Source organism: Ursus maritimus, unplaced genomic scaffold (genome assembly GCF_017311325.1).
Source record: "Ursus maritimus isolate PB19 unplaced genomic scaffold, ASM1731132v1 scaffold_18, whole genome shotgun sequence".
Taxonomy (NCBI): Eukaryota; Metazoa; Chordata; class Mammalia; order Carnivora; family Ursidae; genus Ursus; species Ursus maritimus.
Window position 1 is genome coordinate 34,950,833 of NW_024424230.1, and position 17,302 is coordinate 34,968,134.

The following is a 17,302-nucleotide window of genomic DNA, read 5'->3' on the forward strand; positions in this document are numbered from 1 at the left end:
CTCAGAGAAGCCTTACCTGACTATACTTCTAATAACACCCTTCTCTATCATTACCTTCCCTTATCCTTTATATATTTTTTAATCTTTATGGCTTTATCACTACTTGGAATTACTTATTTGGTTGCTTTTTAAAATTTGCCTGTCTCTTCTGTAATAGAAGTCCATGGGTTTAGGAACTTTGTCTTATTCTCCCTGGTATTCCCCAGTGTCTACAGTAAATGCTGCAATAAATGAGGACGAAACACCATTATATGTTTGGGAGAAATAATAAACTTTAGAAATGAAGTAATAAAGTTGGGCAAGGAGAGATCTAATCATCAAGACCAATCATATCCTATCTCCTTATTAAAAAAGATATTTCTTTTGATTAATGTTTAATCTACTCAAGACTGGCCAACCAAATTTCCCTTAAGTTGTCAGTTCAATTTAAAGACCTAAATAATTAAATAACTGTAAACATTTTAAATTTCATTTATGCATTTAATATATTCCATCTATTATTAAGCATATCAGATGTCTGGCAAACTGGTAACACAGGCAAAACCTACCTAAGGAATTAAACAACTCTGATAATTAAATTTGTAGTGAAGCTGGCCTCCTGTAAATGTTCTAATACTATTTATAAATTTAATCAAAACCTAATAATTTCAAGTTAATCATAAGTAAAAAATCAATTATATTTTTATTTTTTCACATTTGGTTTTTGTTTTGAAAATATATAGAGAGGATTTTTAAAAACAAGGTGGCTGAAGTCAGTGGTGGGTGTGTAGTAAGCAAACTACCACACCAAAATCTCTCTAAATAATGTGTGAAATAACTCCATAACTATGACAATTCTATCAAAAACCAAGCCCAACACTACTTAAAAACAGAGAATGCCAAAAGTGCAAAGTAACTATGAGTAAAGAGAAAAAACTACAAATCACAGCACTGTCCCTGCCCCCCTCCTTCACTGCTGGAAGGCTCTGTAGCAAGCAAAGGCAGAGCCAGAAATGACGCCAGCAAAGAGGCTGGTTGAAGCAACAGAAAGTTTAAAACCACCCCAATCTGAAAATACAACAGTAACCGCTGGGTAGATCAGAGCAGGGCTGCAGGAAAGTGACTTCAAAGTAGGTGCTATTTAAGGGGTTGGCTGTGCAATTTAAAGGGGAGCAGAAATGTGCAAAAAAGGAAGGGTCCTTTGGCAATTGATGATAAAAGGGCAAAGAAAAAGGAAAGCTCACATCTCTCTCCCATACACAAAAAACCTGCTAAAATACCTGGACTTTGCTTCAACTGACTAGAAAGGATGTCATTAAAGTAGACATCTTGTTAAACACAATTTCACAAAATGAACAAGAGCAAAGTAGAACCTATAGAGAACTAATGCTAAAATCAGGAAATGCTGAACAATCAACTGAGGAAGAATTTCTTTATGATGTTAAAGTGTTTCCTACACAGTGGAACAAGGAGTAGGGAAATGTTACATTTTGATAACAGCTTATTAAATATAGTGTGTAAGATCTACCTGAGATGCAACAAGATCATTTCAGTTGACTTTTGAACAACACAGGTTTGAACCATGTGGGTACATTTATAAATGGATTTTTTTTTACAGTACAGTAGTATAAATGTATTTTCTCTTTCGATTTTCTTAACATTTCCTTTTTTCTAATTTATTATAATACAGTATATAATACATATACAAAATATGTGTTAATCAACTGTTTATGTTATCAGTAGGGTTTCCCATGGGAGGCTATTAGTAAAGTTTTTGGAGAGTCAAAAGTTATACGTGGATTTTCAACTTCATCGGGGGTTAGTTCATAACCCCAAACCCTGCATTATTCAAGGTTCAACTGTATAATATATCTCTCCATCTTAGATTTCTCTCCTTTTTTTTTTTGTAATTCTTGTTTTAAATCATTTTAATTTTTTCATCATGGTAAGTGTATTCTTTAATCCTTATCCTCTATTTCCCCATTACCCCACCCACCTCCCCTCTGGTAACCATCAGTTCTCTATAGCTAAAAGTCTGTTTCTTGGTTTGTCTTTTTTTCTTTCCCTCACTTGTTTGTTTTGTTTTTTAAATTCCACATATGAGTGAAATCATGTGATACTTGTCTTTGACTGATTTCACTCAGCACGCTACCCTCTGGCTCTGTCCATATTGTTGAAAATGGCCAGATTTCATTTTTAATGGTTGAATAATATTCCATTGTATATGTATACCACATCTTTGTCCCTTTATCAGTGAGTGGATGCTTGGGCTGCTTCCATAGTTTGGCTACTGTAAATAATGCTGCAGTAAACATAGGAGTGCATGTATCTCTTTAAATTAGTGTTTTTGTATTCTTTGGGTAAGTACCCAGTAGTGTGATTACTGAATCATAGGGTAGTTCTATTTTTAATTTTTTGAGGAACGTCTATACTGTTTTCCACAGTGTCTGCACCAGTTTGCGTTCCCACCAGCAGTGCAAGAGGGTTCCTTTTTCTTCACATCCTCACTAACACTTGTTGTTTCTTGTGTTTTTAATTTTAGCCATTGTGACAGCAGTGAGGTGATATCTCATTGTAATTTTGATTTGTATTTCCTTGATGATAAGTAATGATCATCTTTTCATGTGTCTGTTAGCCATCTGTATATCTTCTTTGGAGAAATGTCTCTTCATGTCTTCTGCCCATTTTATAATTGGATTATTTGGGTTTTTGGGTGTAAAGTTTTATAAGGCGTCTGCCTTCGGCTCAGGTCATGATTCCAGGGTCCTGAGATCGAGTCCCACATTGGACTCCTTGCTCAACGGGGAGCATGGTTCTCCCTCTGCCTTCCGATCCCCCTGCTTGTGCATGCTCTCGTGCACGCTCTCTCTCTCTGACAAATAAATAAATAAAATGTTTAAAACTTAAATGTGGGAGTTCACGTGCGGGACAGTCAAGCCATCTGTTCCTAGGTTACCCAGGGCTTTTAAAAATGGGAACTTCCAGGTGGGGTGCCCTTGTTCCTAGTTGTTTAGCTAGTAGCTGTGTCATACAGCTGGCAGTTTGCTTATTTAAGATGGATGTATTTGAAGTGGAAGGGTTGGCAATCAAGAGCTTCATGTCAGGTACTTATATTGTGTGTCCTCCAGCAACCCTAGACACTAGACTACCCTGTGGGTGTAGTCGGATGACATCATTATGCAGCCAGTTGGATTGTTAACAAAGAATTCTGTATTATTCTGTCCTACAAAAGTTGGAATAGTAGACTGCTAAGACAAATTGAAGCTAGGCTCTGCATTTCCGTAGGATGATTGCTAAAGGGCTTTGCAGAGGGGCACACAAAGACTTTTGCACATAAACTCTTAACTAGACCCATACTTGGAGTAAGTCTGGGCACTTGGAGTGGCCTAGCCTCTCAGCCTCAATATCCTTGCTATAAAATGTGAATAATAACATTTACTATTCATTGTCTTGGCTTTGGTGGAACATTACCAAATGCCACCATCCCTGAAGGACAGATAAAATCTTCCATCCTAACTAGTCAAGGGCATAGCAAGGACTTAGCCCAGGTCTAATGGCTTGAAGCTCATGGTGTTTTTCCACCATAGTACCATGGTTCCCAATATCTTAGGACACTGAACAGAAGGCAGGAAAAAAAAATTGTGTATATGGTACTTTTTGCTTTTCCAGAGCACCTTTACCTTTGCTTCTTCTGCTTCCCTTATCAAGGCAAATATTGTAATTATTGTCTCTCTGAATGCTAAGGAAGGTGAAGGCTCATCTAACGTCACACGACTAGTGAATGCGTAAAGCAAGAGTAGAATATGTGGAGTCCAGAATTCTTAGCTTCCTATATTGGGCTCTTGGTACATCTCAGGATCTGAATGAACTTTGTGACAACTTGGAGGAAACTTTATGATGCACAGAAAGGACACTAACATGATTACAGAATCAGTGAACTGTGTTGTGATATTCTGACTTATAAGAAATATGTATTTGCTCACTCAGATGACAGCTGACCCTTGAACAAGGCAGAATTAGGGCTGCTCTTAGCCACCCCCCAACAGTAGAGAATCTGTATATAACTTTTAACTACCCCAAAACTAAATAGCCTACAGTCAACCAGAAATCTTACCGATAACAGTTGATTAACACATTATTTTGTATGTTGTATGTACTCTGTATTCTCATAATAAAATAGAGAAAATGTTATTAAGAAAATCATAAAAAATACATTTACAGTACTGTATTTATTGAAAAAAAAAAAAAAGTGTTCAAGTGGACCCATGCAGTTCAAACCCATGTTCAAGGGTCAGCTGTGTATTTTGTCTTAGTCCACAGTTCCTGGCTTATAGGTCCCCAAACCCTTGGAATTTCCCAAGTGTTGAAAGTGGTAAAGATCTTTCATTATGTTAATGAGGTGACTTTCAGAAAGCATTTAAGGTTGAGGGCTGGCTGCCAGTGGATCCAACCATGTGATTAGATGGTTGGTACTTTTAGTCCCATTCCCTGACCTTTAGGAAAGGATGAGGGTCTGAAGGTTGAGTCAGTCTTCAATGACTGATGATTTATCAATCGTGCCTATGTAATGAAGCCTCCATAAAAACCCAGAAATTTCCAGGTTGGTGAACACATGGAGGTGTGGGGAGAGTAGCCTGCCTGGAGAGGGCATGGAAGCTCCACGCCCCTTCCCACATACCTTGTCCTAAGCATCTCTTCCATCTGGCTGTTCCTAGCTTATATTCTTTAATAATAAACCAGTAATCCAGTAAGTAAAATGTTTCTCTGAGTTCTGTGGGCCACTCTGGAAAATTAATGGAACCTGAGAATGGGGTCTTAGGAACCTCCTGATTTATAGCCAGTTGGTCAGAAGTACGGGTGACAGCCTGGGCTTTTGACTGGTGTTTGAAGTAAAAAGAGAGAGGGTCTTGAGAGTCCCCAGTCTGTAGCAGGTCGGTCGGGAAGCAGAGGTGAAAACCTGGACTCGTATCTGGTGTCTGAAGTAGGGAGGGGGGCAGTCTTATAGACTGAACCCTTAACCTGTGGTATCTTATGCTGTCTTCTTGCAGGACACCAGGAATTGCTTGTTGGTATGGGGATGGCTCTCCACAAAAATGTTGGAGAGTTTGGGTCCAGGAACCATTTTATACATTAAACTAGATTAGAAGTCTCTGCCTTATGCTTAAGAGATTTTAAAAATTCTTTTCAATACATTCCCTGTTTACAGTATTTACTTATAGTAAATAACCAAAATATTCAAAATAGAATATAATTAAGTATAAACATATGTGCCCGCTCTCTCTCTCTCACATAAATAAGATCTTTAAAAGGGGGGGACACCTGGGTGGCTCAGTCGGTTAACCATCTGCATTCGGTTCAGGTCATGATCCCAGGGTCCTGGGATTGAGTCCCGTGATGGGCTCCTTGCTTAGCGGGGAATCTGCTTCTCCCTCTCTCTGCCCACCCTGCCGCTTGTGCGCTTGCATGCGTGCACTCTCTCTCTCTCGAATAAATAAAATCTTAAAAAAAAAAAAATGAACATATGTGGCCCCAACCCTGCATATCAGAAAAAGCAGAGATCACGGTGAATCATCTGAAATGGTTTCATGGAGGAGGTGGAACTTTAGCAGAGCCTTGAAGTATGGGTAGAACTTGGGAGGTGGACACTTTTGGGTGTGTATAATGGGAAGGAGATACAGCATAATCAAAGATGAGTACAGATTTAGTTCGGGGGGGGGTACACAGGGGTGGTGACAATGAGGAAACTGACATACCTGGAACAGAGGGTTTGGACTACAGGGTGGAAGAAGTTAAGACCAGATGGAGAACCCAGTAGATCAGATGGAAAACAAGCCTAGGTATGAAGAAAGTCCTCTGCTGGAGGATGGATCAAAGCACAGAGAGTTTGTGGCTTTGATTGCGTCTACACTTGCAGTGACCATGGCCTAAAACAGTGGTGGCAATGGGAATAATCTCTGCAATACCACAAAGAGAAAAGCGGGTAGGCTTTGTATTAGTTCGCTAGGGCTGCCATAGAATGTACCACAAACTAGGTGGTTTAGAACAACAGATTTATTCTCACAGCCCTAGAGGCCAAAAGCCTGAAACCATAGGGTTGGCAGTGTCACTCTCATTCTGAAACCTGGAAGGGAAGAACCTGCCTTGCCTCTGTTCTTTTCTTTTTTTTTTAAAGATTTTGTTTATTTATTTGACAGAGATAGAGACAGCCAGCGAGAGAGGGAACACAAGCAGGGGGAGTGGGAGAGGAAGAAGCAGGCTCATAGCGGAGGAGCCTGATGTGGGGCTCGATCCCATAACGCCGGGATCACGCCCTGAGCCGAAGGCAGACGCTTAACTGCTGTGCCACCCAGGCGCCCCTGCCTTGCCTCTTTTCTAACCTCTGGTGGTCTGCCAGCAGTCTTTAACATTCCTTGTATTACAGATCTGACACTCCATTTCTCCATCTTCATGTGGCCCTCTTCCCTCTGTCTCTCCACAAAGCATTCTTTTTATAAGGATACCAGTCATATTGGATTTGAGGTCCACCCTACTCCACTGTGACCTCCTTTTAGCTAATTACATATTCAGTGACCTTATTTCCAAATCAAGTCATATTCTGAGGAACTGGCAGTTAGGACTTCAACATGTATTTTTTGTGAGGGACACAATTCAACCCATAGCAGATTTTGTGTCTTTGGTTAAGGATTTCAAGATCCTGAGTGTGGTAAGCACAAGTAGAGAATGTAGGAGGAGGTATCAAAGTCTGTTGAATTCCAAGTTAGGTGGCTTCTTTCGTACCTCAGAATGAATGCTAGGACATAGCTCCACAAAGAGATTATTTGGAGACCTTTTCCTGCTTTCAAGATTTAGAGACAAGATTTATTTTGTTTTCAGTATATTTCTGGATGGAATCCATTTGTCATAGTGTTAGCCTAAACTACGAAATCTGGGATCTCGTGGAGTACGGACGGGTTTTATTTAGAAGAAAAAGTAACAAACAAGTTTTATATTTTGTAAAAGTTTATTGAGGTGCTATTCTTTATTCCTGTTGGCCATGTCGTAAGTGAGAAGTTGAGGTATGAAATCACTAGGAATGTAGAATCTCTGATTTTTGTTCAACAACTGAAGTACTGAGCAGGGACTGAGTGTAGTGGGTGTTCTGATGATGTCCTTTCTTCCAGGTTGATTGCATGGTCCTAGGTTGTGGGACTGAGTGCCTTTGAAGGACTGACCAGTTCTTCCTGTTTTTATAGGGATAATAATACTGCTCAGAGGAATCTGATATTCCTAGGTACTCATCAACAGTCAGCCTCTAGTATTGAAATATGTGAGAGCAGGCTCATTGCAACTCTACAGACTCTCTTTTCCTCTTCCAGAATCTTCCCCAGGTGTGACAGAGGTGACTATCGTAGAGAAACCACNAACGTCATATGATTTCTTCATGGGAACAAGTAAGTGTTGCCCTTTTGAATCCTCACATCCCCACAAGGAGAGGTCAATTCCAATGGCCCTAAGAAGGAAAAATTAGGGCAGGAAACCTGTTCTTACCTCAGGCCACAGCTGCCTTCAGGGTAGAGTTCACCCTTCTCTCTCTTTCTATTCAGGCCACTTAACGTTCCCTTCAGTTCCATACCATTTCCCTAGTCTGGAGGATCTCCTCTGAGCCCCACTATCATTTGGAGGCAGTGGAACTTTAAAGTTGTATACAACAGAGCTAAAAATCCAGCAAGGAAGGAAAAATTAAATATTAATAAGCATGCTGGGCAGAATGTGGTTAAGTGTTACAGAGAAGTACTAACCAGATTGATAGCTTCTGCTTCCCCAACTCTCCTCTGAACTTGTATTTATTTAATACAAGTTTTAAGCTCGTAAAAATGGAGCCAGGCATTGTGCTTGGTGTTGATTCCTGGGGATTCAGTGGTAATCAAAAAACAGTTCCTTACCTCTTAATGTTACTATCTAAGACACAGTGTGGATCATTATGAGTATAATTATTTAGCACTGTGAGAGAGAGGGGCAAATGGAGCATTGTCAGGAGGCTTGACCCAGTCTGGAGGTTAAGAAAGGTTTTTCCTAAAGAAGTTAGGAGAAGTTGTTAACCAGATAGATGGGATCTGGGAAGAAGGGGCTTTCAACCTGTGTGAAGTCTTTGAAATGGCAGGGATTAAATTTTCCAAGAGCATAAAGCAGTTCCCTGTGGCTGGTGCACAGGAGAGCAAAGGAGAGAGGTTGGCCAGGACCAGCCCATGCAGACTTCTTAGATGGTCAGGAGTTTGCTCTTTTTTTTTTTTTCAAAAGCTTTTTTTTTTTTGCGGGGGGCGGGGGTGGCAGAGGGAGAGAGAATCTTAAGTATGTGGGACTCGATTTCACAACCCTAAGTTCATGACTTAAGCCGATATCAAGAGTTGGACGCTTAATCGACTGAGCCACCCAGGTGCCCCTAAGCTTTTAGTTTAATTCCAGTTAGTTAAGATACAGTGTTATATTAGTTTCAGGTGTACAATATAGTAATTTAACACTTTCATACATTACCCTGTGCTCATCACAAGTGCACTCCTTAATCCCCATCACCGTTAAACCTCCCCCTTCCCCTCTGGTAACCATCAGTTTTTTCTCTATAATTAAGAGTCTGTTTCTTGATTTGTCTCTTTTCTTCCCCCTTTGATCATTTGTTTTCTTAAATTCCACATATGAATGAAATCATATGGTATTTGTCTTTCTCTGACTTATTTCTCTTAGCATAATACACTCTAACTCCATCCATGTCCTCACAAATGGGAAGATTTCATTCTTTTTTTTTATGGCTGAGTACTATTCATGTATATATCTGTGCCACATCCTGTTTATCCATTCATCTATAGATGGAAACTTGGGCTGCTTCCGTATCTTGGCTGTTGTAAATAATGCTATTATATAAATGGGGTGCATGTATCCCTTTGAATTGCTGTTTTTGTATTCTTGTGCAATTGCTGGATTGTAGGCTAGTTCTCTTTTTAATTTGTTGAGGAACCTCCGTACTGTCTTCCACAGTGGCTGCACTGGTTTGCATTCCTCCCAACAGGGCAAGGAGATTCCTTTTTCTCCATATCCTCGCCAGACAACACCACCTGTTGTTTCTGTGTTGCTGATTTTAGCCATTCTGACAGGGGTGAGATGCTATCTCATTGTAGTTTTGATTTGCATTTCCCTGATGATAAGTGATGATGAGCATCTTTTCACATGTCTGTTGGCCACCTGTATGTTTTCTTTGAAAGAATGTCTTCTGCCCATTTTATGATTATTTGATTTTTGGGTGTTGAGTTTGATAAACGCTTTCTATATTTGGGACACTAACCTCTTACCAGATATGTCATTTGCAAATACTTTCTCCCATTCTGTACATTGTCATTTAGTTTTGTTGTTTCCTTTACTCTGCAGAAGTTTTTTATTCTTATGTAGTCCCAAAAGCTTATTTTTGCTTTTATTTCCCTTGCCTTAGTAGACATAGCTAGAAAAAAGTTGCTTTGGCTGATGTCAAAGAAGTTACTGTCTGTATTCTTTTCTAGGATTTTTATAGCTTCAGGTCTCACATTTAGGTCCTTAGTCCATTTTGAATTTTCTCAACACCACTTGTTGAAGAGACTGTCTTTTTCGCATTGGATGTTACTTCCTGCTTTGTCAGAGATTGACCATATAGTTGTGGGTCTTTTGTTCTGATCCCTGTGTCTTTTTTTGTGCCAGTACCATACTGTTTTGATTACTACAGCTTGGTAATATAGCTAGAAGTCCAGAATTGTGATGCCTCCAACTTTGCTTTGCTTTTTCAAAACCACTTTGGCAATTTGGCGTGTTTTGTGATACTGTACAAATTGTTTGTTTTAGTTCTGTGAAAAATGCTGTTGGTATTTTGATTGGGATTGCATTAAATGTATAGATTGCTTTGGGTATTACAGACATTTTTAACAATATTGCTTCCTCCAATCCGTGAGAATGGAATGTTTTTCCATTTCTTTGCATTGTCTTCAATTTCTTTTATCAATGTTTTTGTTTTTGTTTTTAAAGAGAGAAAGAGAGCCTGGGAACAGGGGGAGGGGTAGAGGGAGAGGAAGAATCCTCAAGCTGACTGGCTACTGGGCAGAGGGCCCTACTCGGTGCTTAATCCCAGGACCCTGAGATCATGACTGGGGCCAAATTCAAGAGTCGGACGCTCAACCGACCGAGCCACCGAGGTGCCGCTCTTTCATCAGTGTTTTATAGTTTTCAGAGTACTGGTTTTTCACCTTGTTGACTAGGTTTATTCCTAGGCATCTTATTATTTTTAGTGCAATTGGAAACAGGATTGTTCTCTTAATTTCTCTTTCTGCTGCTTCATTATTGATGTATAGAAATGCAGCAGAATTCTCTACGTTGATTTTGTATCCTGGGACATTACTGATTTCATTTATCAATTCTAGAAGTTTTTGGGGGAGTCTTTTAGGTTTTTTGTATGAAGTATTGTGTTCTCTGCAAATAGTCAGTTTGACTTTTTCCTTAACGATTTGGATGCCTTTTGTTTCTTTTTGACGTCGGATTGCTGAGGCTAGGACTTCCAATACTGTGTTGGATAAAAGTGGTGAGAGTGAACATCCTTGTCTTGTTCCTGACCTTAGGGGAAAGCTCTGTTTTTCCCCATTAAGGATGATATTAGCTGTGGGTTTTTCGTATATGGCCCTTATTATGTGGAGTTATGTACTCTCTAAACCTACTTTGTTGAGGATTTTTATCATGAATGGATGTTGTTGTACTTTGTCAGATGCTTTATCTAGATGCATCTATTGAAATAATCATATGGTTCCTATCCTTTCTCTTATTAATGTGACGTATCGCATTGATTGATTTGAGAATATTGAATCACGCTTTTAGCCCAGGAATAAATCCCACTTGATCGTGGGATTTTTTTAATGTATTGTTGGATTTGGTTTGCTAGTATTTTGTTCAGGACTTTTGTATCTATGTTCATCAGGGATACTGGCCTGTATGTCTGATGTCTTTATCTGGTTTTGGTATCAGGGTACTGCTGGCCTTAAGGAATGAATTTGGAAGTTTTCCTTCCTTTTCTATTGTTTGAGAAGAATAAGTATTAACACTTTAAATGTTTGGTATAATTCACCTGTGAAACCGTCTAGTCCTGGACTTCTGATTTTTGGGAGTGTTTTTAGCCTTCAGTTTCTTTGCTTGTTATTGGTCTGTTCAGATTTTCTATTTCTTCCTGTTTCAGTCTTAGGAGTTTATATGTTCTAGGAATTTATTAATTTCTTCAAGGTTGTCCAATTTGTTGGCATATAGTTTTTCATAATCTCTTATGATTGTTTGTATTTCTGTGGTTTTGTTATTCTCTCTCACTTTTGATTTATTTGAGTTCTTTTACTTTTTTCATGATAAGTCTGGTTAGAGGCTCGTCAGTTTTATTGATTTTTTTCGAAGAACCAGCTCCTGGTTTTATTGATCTGCTTTATTGTTTTTTTAGTGTCTAAATCATTTTTTTCTGCTCTAGGCTTTATTATTTCCTTCCTTCTGCTGCTTTTAGGCTTCGTTTGTTCTTTTTCTAGCTCCTTTAGGTGTAAGGTTAGGTTGTTTATTTGAGGTTTTTCTTGCTTCTTGAGGTAGGCCTGTTTTACTATAAACTTCCCTCTTAGAACCACTTTTGCTGTATCCCAGAAGTTTTTTTTTTTTTTTTTAAAGATTTTATTTATTTATTTGACAGAGATAGAGACAGCCAGCGAGAGAGGGAACACAAGCAGGGGGAGTGGGAGAGGAAGAAGCAGGCTCATAGCAGAAGAGCCTGATGTGGGGCTCGATCCCATAACGCCAGGATCACGCCCTGAGCCGAAGGCAGACGCTTAACCGCTGTGCCACCCAGGCGTCCCTGTATCCCAGAAGTTTTGAACCATCGTATTTTCATTTTCATTTGTTTCCATGTACATTTTTATTTCTTGTTTAATTTCCTGGTTGACCCATTCATTGTTTAATAACATGTCATTTAACTCCATGTATGTGTGGTCCTTCCAGATTTTTTCTTGTGGTTGACTTCTAGTTTCATAGCACTGTGGTCAGAAGATATGCATGGTATGATTTCAGTCTTTTTTTTTTTTTTAAGATTTTATTTATTTGAGAGAGAGGAGAGAGAGAGAAAGTGAGCACAAGCAGCGGTAGGAGGGGCAGAGGAGAGGGAGAAGCAGATTACCTGCTGAGCAGGGAGCCCGCCATGCAGGGCTCAATCCCAGGACCCTGAGATCATGACCTAAGCCACCCAGGCGCCCCTGATTTCAATCTTCTTAAACTTGTTGAGGTTTGTTTTGGAGGCTAATATATGATCTGTTCTGGAGAATGTTCTGTGTGCACTTGAAAAGAATGTCTATTCTGCTGTTTTAGAATGGAATATTCTGAATGTGGGATGTTCTGTTTTATGTATTTGGGTGTTCCTATGTTGGGTGCATAAATATTTATAATTGTTATATCTTGTTGGAATGTCACCTTTATCACTGTATAGTGTCCTTCTTTTTCTCTTATTACAGTCTTTGTTTTAAAGTCAGTTTTGTCCAATGTAAGTATTGCGACTCTTGCTTTTTTTTTTTTTGACATCCACTTTTATGATAGATGTTTCTCCATCCCCTCACTCTCATTCTGCAGGTGTCTGTAGATCTAAAATGAATCTCTTGTGTGAGGTGCCTGGGTGGCTCATTCGGTTAAATGTCTGCCTTCTGCTCAGGTCACGAAGGCAGGGTCCTGGGATGGAGTCCTCCATCGGGCTGCCTGCTAAGTCCCCCTGCCCCTCCCCACTGCGAATGCGTGTGTGCTCACAAAAATAAATAAAATCTGAAAAAAAAATGAGTCTCTTATAGACAGCATCTTCGAGAGTTCTTGGTTCTTGGTTTTTTTATCCACTCTGTCACCCTTCATCTTTTGATGGGAGCATTTAGTCCATTTACATTTAAAGTAATTATTGATAGATATGTATTTATTGCCATTTTATTACTTGGGTTTGTTTGTGAAGATTTTCTCTGATCTTTTCTTATCTGTCTTTGATGTTTTGCTGATTTTCTTTAATGATATATTTGGATTTCTTTGTTGTTATTCTTTGCATATATATCAGTGGTTTTTTATATATGATTGCCGTTAGGTTTGCATATAACCTCCTGCATATAGCAGTATGTTTGAAGTTGATGATCATTTAAGTTTGAACCCATTCTTTTCTCCTGTCTTCCCCACATTTTTGGTGTATGTTATTTTATATCCTTTTTGTGAGTTCTTTGATTTTTTTATAGCAAAATCCATTTTTACTCCTTTTGTGTTTCCTGCCTTCATACTGTCACTTTGGTCTCTCCTTTCCACTCAGAGGAGGAGTTTGCTCTTTATTGTGAGTGCAAAGGAGAGCCATTGAAATGTTTTAAGTAGGGAACTGGGAAGGTCAGATTTCTGCTTTGGAAAAATCACTGTGTCTGAGGAGAAGCAAGTGGATTTGACTAGGGGGCAAAAAATTACCCTGCCATTTAATGAGTGCCTATTAACACATGTCATTTAATTTATTTTAGTTAATCCTCATAATAACCCTGCAAGGTAGGTATTGATATCTCCATGTTATAGATGAAGAAACTGAGCCCCAGGGAGGTGAAAGAATTTGCGCTGGTTCACATGGCTACCAAGTGGCAGAGCCTGAATTCGAGCTGAGTGTTACCTGCTTCTAAGCATGTGCTGTGTCTGTTCTGCCAGACTGCCCTCGTAATGGAGGGCAGCACTGTGGCAGCCTTCTCCTGAGCATCCCACAGTATGTGTGCATGTTCAGTCCCTGCCAGCAGGTCTCACCCTCCCTGGGATGAGCCTGCAGCATGCTCAGTAATTGGTAGTTAAGGTTTCTTTCCTGGACCTCAGCTCTGCCAGCACTGCAAGTCTCATGGGCTTACTTAGTGCCCACCCCCATTTCCACTCACAGTTAATAATAGAAAAGAGAATTCTAGAACGGTGTATATGTTGAATTCTTACTGGCTGATTGGACAGAGCCTACTTCTGGTGCAGCTGTGCCAGCTTGGCCTTGTTGACATTGTTACAGCCCTCTGATCCGTACAAGGCTTAAGTCCGCCCTTCAGGGAACACTGCTTCAGGGCGTTTTTGTGAGAGCGAGATCTTGGCGTTTTCCTGTCTGCCTAAGAAGAGGAGATTCCTGGCTTGGGAACCCAAGTTCATAGACCTGGATAGGATGAGAGGGTAGGAATGCCTTGTCCTGGGTGGAACACCATTTAGGCTACGTCATACTATGTCACTTTTTTAATGAAGTAATTTCTGAGGCATATTCTTCCTTGCGTCTTACACCAGATATTCCCCCAGAACTCTCGAAGATGACTTTATTCATTTGTCCTAGTTGAACTTATACTGTAGTTTATTCATTTGGAGCATGCCTTCCATGGCTGCTTTTTGGGGCTGGAGTCTGCCTCTGATCTCATTCAGATCAAATCTGCCTCCTGGACAACGCATCTTTATCGGGTTCTCTTCAGTTTAGACTGACATTTAGGGGAAGGTAGTGATAGAGCTGGATAAATCACCACCCGGGGATCTGAAAGAAGTGAAGGGTAAGTGTGAGAGAAGGAGATTTTTAGCTAACTGAGACCATCCATGGAACATTTTCTTCAGACATACTCAGTTGGGGGAACTTCTGTGAAAGCACCTAGAATAATAAGATATATTGATTTGGAATTTTCTGTTGAGTTCTTTACTTGAGATATCCTATGCTTAATTACAGTACAAACAGTATTAGGATCAGTAACAGAAATTCACTTGTGTGGTTCCTTGGTTGAGCTTTTTGGAGCCCTGTGGGATACTAAAAAGCTAATGTATGGACAAAGACAATAGAAGGAGTTTGGGGTGTGTACTTTTAAGACTCAGTTTTTATCTAACAGTTTTCTTCTGATTATGCTGGACAAAACGTAGTCACTACAAATAATGTGGAAAATACAAAAAAGAATTAAAAAATGAAAAGTCCTCTAGGACTTCACCACTTAGAGACAATCACTGTTAGTATACTTTTAGTTGTGTGGGTAGATGAAGGGTGACCAATGACTAGTGTGGTTTGGGGACCCCCCGAAGAGTCCATAAATGGGAAGTGGTCCATGGACTTCCTGAAATGTCTGTCAAATTTACTAAAATGTACCTTTTTTCTGCAAACCTATTTCTTCCAGTTTTGAAAGGGATTCATAACCCTTAAGAGCAGGGTTTTGTAATAATTTTTTCTTTATTTTTATTATTTTTTTTTACTGAAGCATATTTAACACACAATGTGCATTAGTTTCAGGTGTACAGCATAGTGATTTGACGAGTTTATACATGATGCTGTGCTCACCACAAGTGTAGCTATCATATGTCACCGTACAGGGCTATTACAGTACCATTGATGGTATTCCCTATGCTGTGCCATTTATCCCCGTGACTTATTCATTCCATACTAGAAGCCCGTACCTCCCCTTCCCCTTAACCACTTTTGCCCATCTCCTACCCCCCCCCAGCAACCTTCAGTTTGCTCTTTGCATTTATGGGTCTGTTTCTACTTTTCTTGGCTTGCTTGTTTTGATTTTTAGATTTCCCCATATAAGTGTAACGATGTGGTGTTTATCTTTCTCTATCTTATTTCACTTAGCATAATACTCTCTCAGTCCATGCATGTTGTTGCAAATGGCAAGATTGCATTCTTTTTTTATTCTTTTTTAAATGGCTGGGTAATATTCTGTTGTACATATATATTACGTCTTCTTTATTATCTTGGCCTCCGTATCTTGGCTATTATAAATAATGCTGCAACAAACCTAGGGATACCTGTATCATTTGAAATAGTGTTTTCTTTTTTTTCTTTCTTATAATAATTTTTATTTTGTTATGTTAGTCACCATGCAGTATATCCCCAGTTTTTGATGCAATGTTCCATGATTCATTATTTGCGTATAGCACTCAGTGCACCATGCAATATGTGCTCTCCTTAATACCCATCACTGGACTATCCCAATCCCCCACCGCCCTCCCCTCTGAAGCCCTCAGTTTGTTTCCCAGAGTCTACAGTCTCTCATGGTTCATTCCCCCTTCTGTTTACCCCCCCCTTCATTCTTCCCTTCCTTCTCCTACCGATCTTCCTATTTCTTATGTTCCATAAATGAGTGAAACCATATGATAATTATCTTTCTCTGCTGGACTTATTTCACTTAGCATAATCTCCTCCAGTGCCATCCATGTTGCTGCAAATGTTGGGTAATCGTTCTTTCTGATGGCTGAGTAATATTCCATTGTATATATGGACCACATCTTCTTAATCCAGTCATCTGTTGAAGGGCATCTCGGCTCCTTCCACAATTTAGCTACTGTGGACGATGCTGCTATGAACATTGGGGTGCATATGGCCCTTCTCTTCACTACATCAGTATCTTTGGGGTAAATACCCAGTAGTGCAATTGCTGGATCATAGGGTAGCTCAATTTTTAACTTTTTAAGGGATCTCCACACTGTTTTCCAAAGTGGCTGTACCAACTTGCATTCCCACCAACAGTGTAAGAGAGATCCCCTTTCTCCATATCCTCTCCAACATTTGTTGTTTCCTGCCTTGCAATTTTTGCCATTCTAACTGGCGTAAGGTCATATCTCAATGTGGTTTTGATTTGAATTTCCCTGATGGCTAATGATTTTGAATATTTTTTCATATGTCTGTTAGCCATTTGTATGTCTTCATTGGAAAAGTGTCTGTTCATATCTTCTGCCCACTTTTTTATTTGATTATTTGTTTCCCATGTATTGAGTTTGAGAAGTTCTTTGTAGATCTTGGATACCAGTCTTTTATCTGTAGTGTCATTTGCAAATATCTTCTCCCATTCCGTGGGCTGCCTCTTAGTTTTTTTGACTGTTTCCTTTGCTGTGCAGAAGCTTTTTATCTTGATGAAGTCCCACAAGTTCATTTTTTCTTTTGTTTCTCTCGCCTTTGGAGATGTGTCATGAAAAAGTTGCTGTGGCTGATGTCAAAGAGGTTTCAGCCTATGTTCTCCTCTAGGATTTTGATGGATTCCTGTCTCACATCGAGGTCTTTCATCCATTTGGAGTTTATCTTTGTATATGGTGTGAGTGAGTGGTCAGCTTTCATTCTTTTGCATGTAGCTGTCCAGTTTTCCCAGCACCATTTATTGAAGAGACTGTCTTTTTTCTACTGGATGTTTCTTCCTACTTTGTCAAAGATTAGTTGACCAAAGAGCCGAGGGTCCATTTGTGGGTTCTCTGTTCTGTTCCACGGGTCTATGTGTCTGTTTTTGTGCCAGTACCATGCTGTCTTTGTGATCACAGCTTTGTAGTATAGCTTGAAATC

At 39.6% G+C, this 17,302-nt stretch overlaps 1 protein-coding gene across 1 annotated transcript in view; it reads left to right on the forward strand.

The window, feature by feature from the left end:
* TPGS2 (tubulin polyglutamylase complex subunit 2) overlaps positions 1-17,302 on the forward strand; it is a 74,188-nt gene that overhangs the window by 1,210 nt on the left and 55,676 nt on the right. The window contains 2 exon segments of the mRNA XM_008691336.2: positions 7,335-7,377; positions 7,379-7,409. Coding sequence (XP_008689558.2) covers positions 7,335-7,377; positions 7,379-7,409 — 74 coding nt within the window.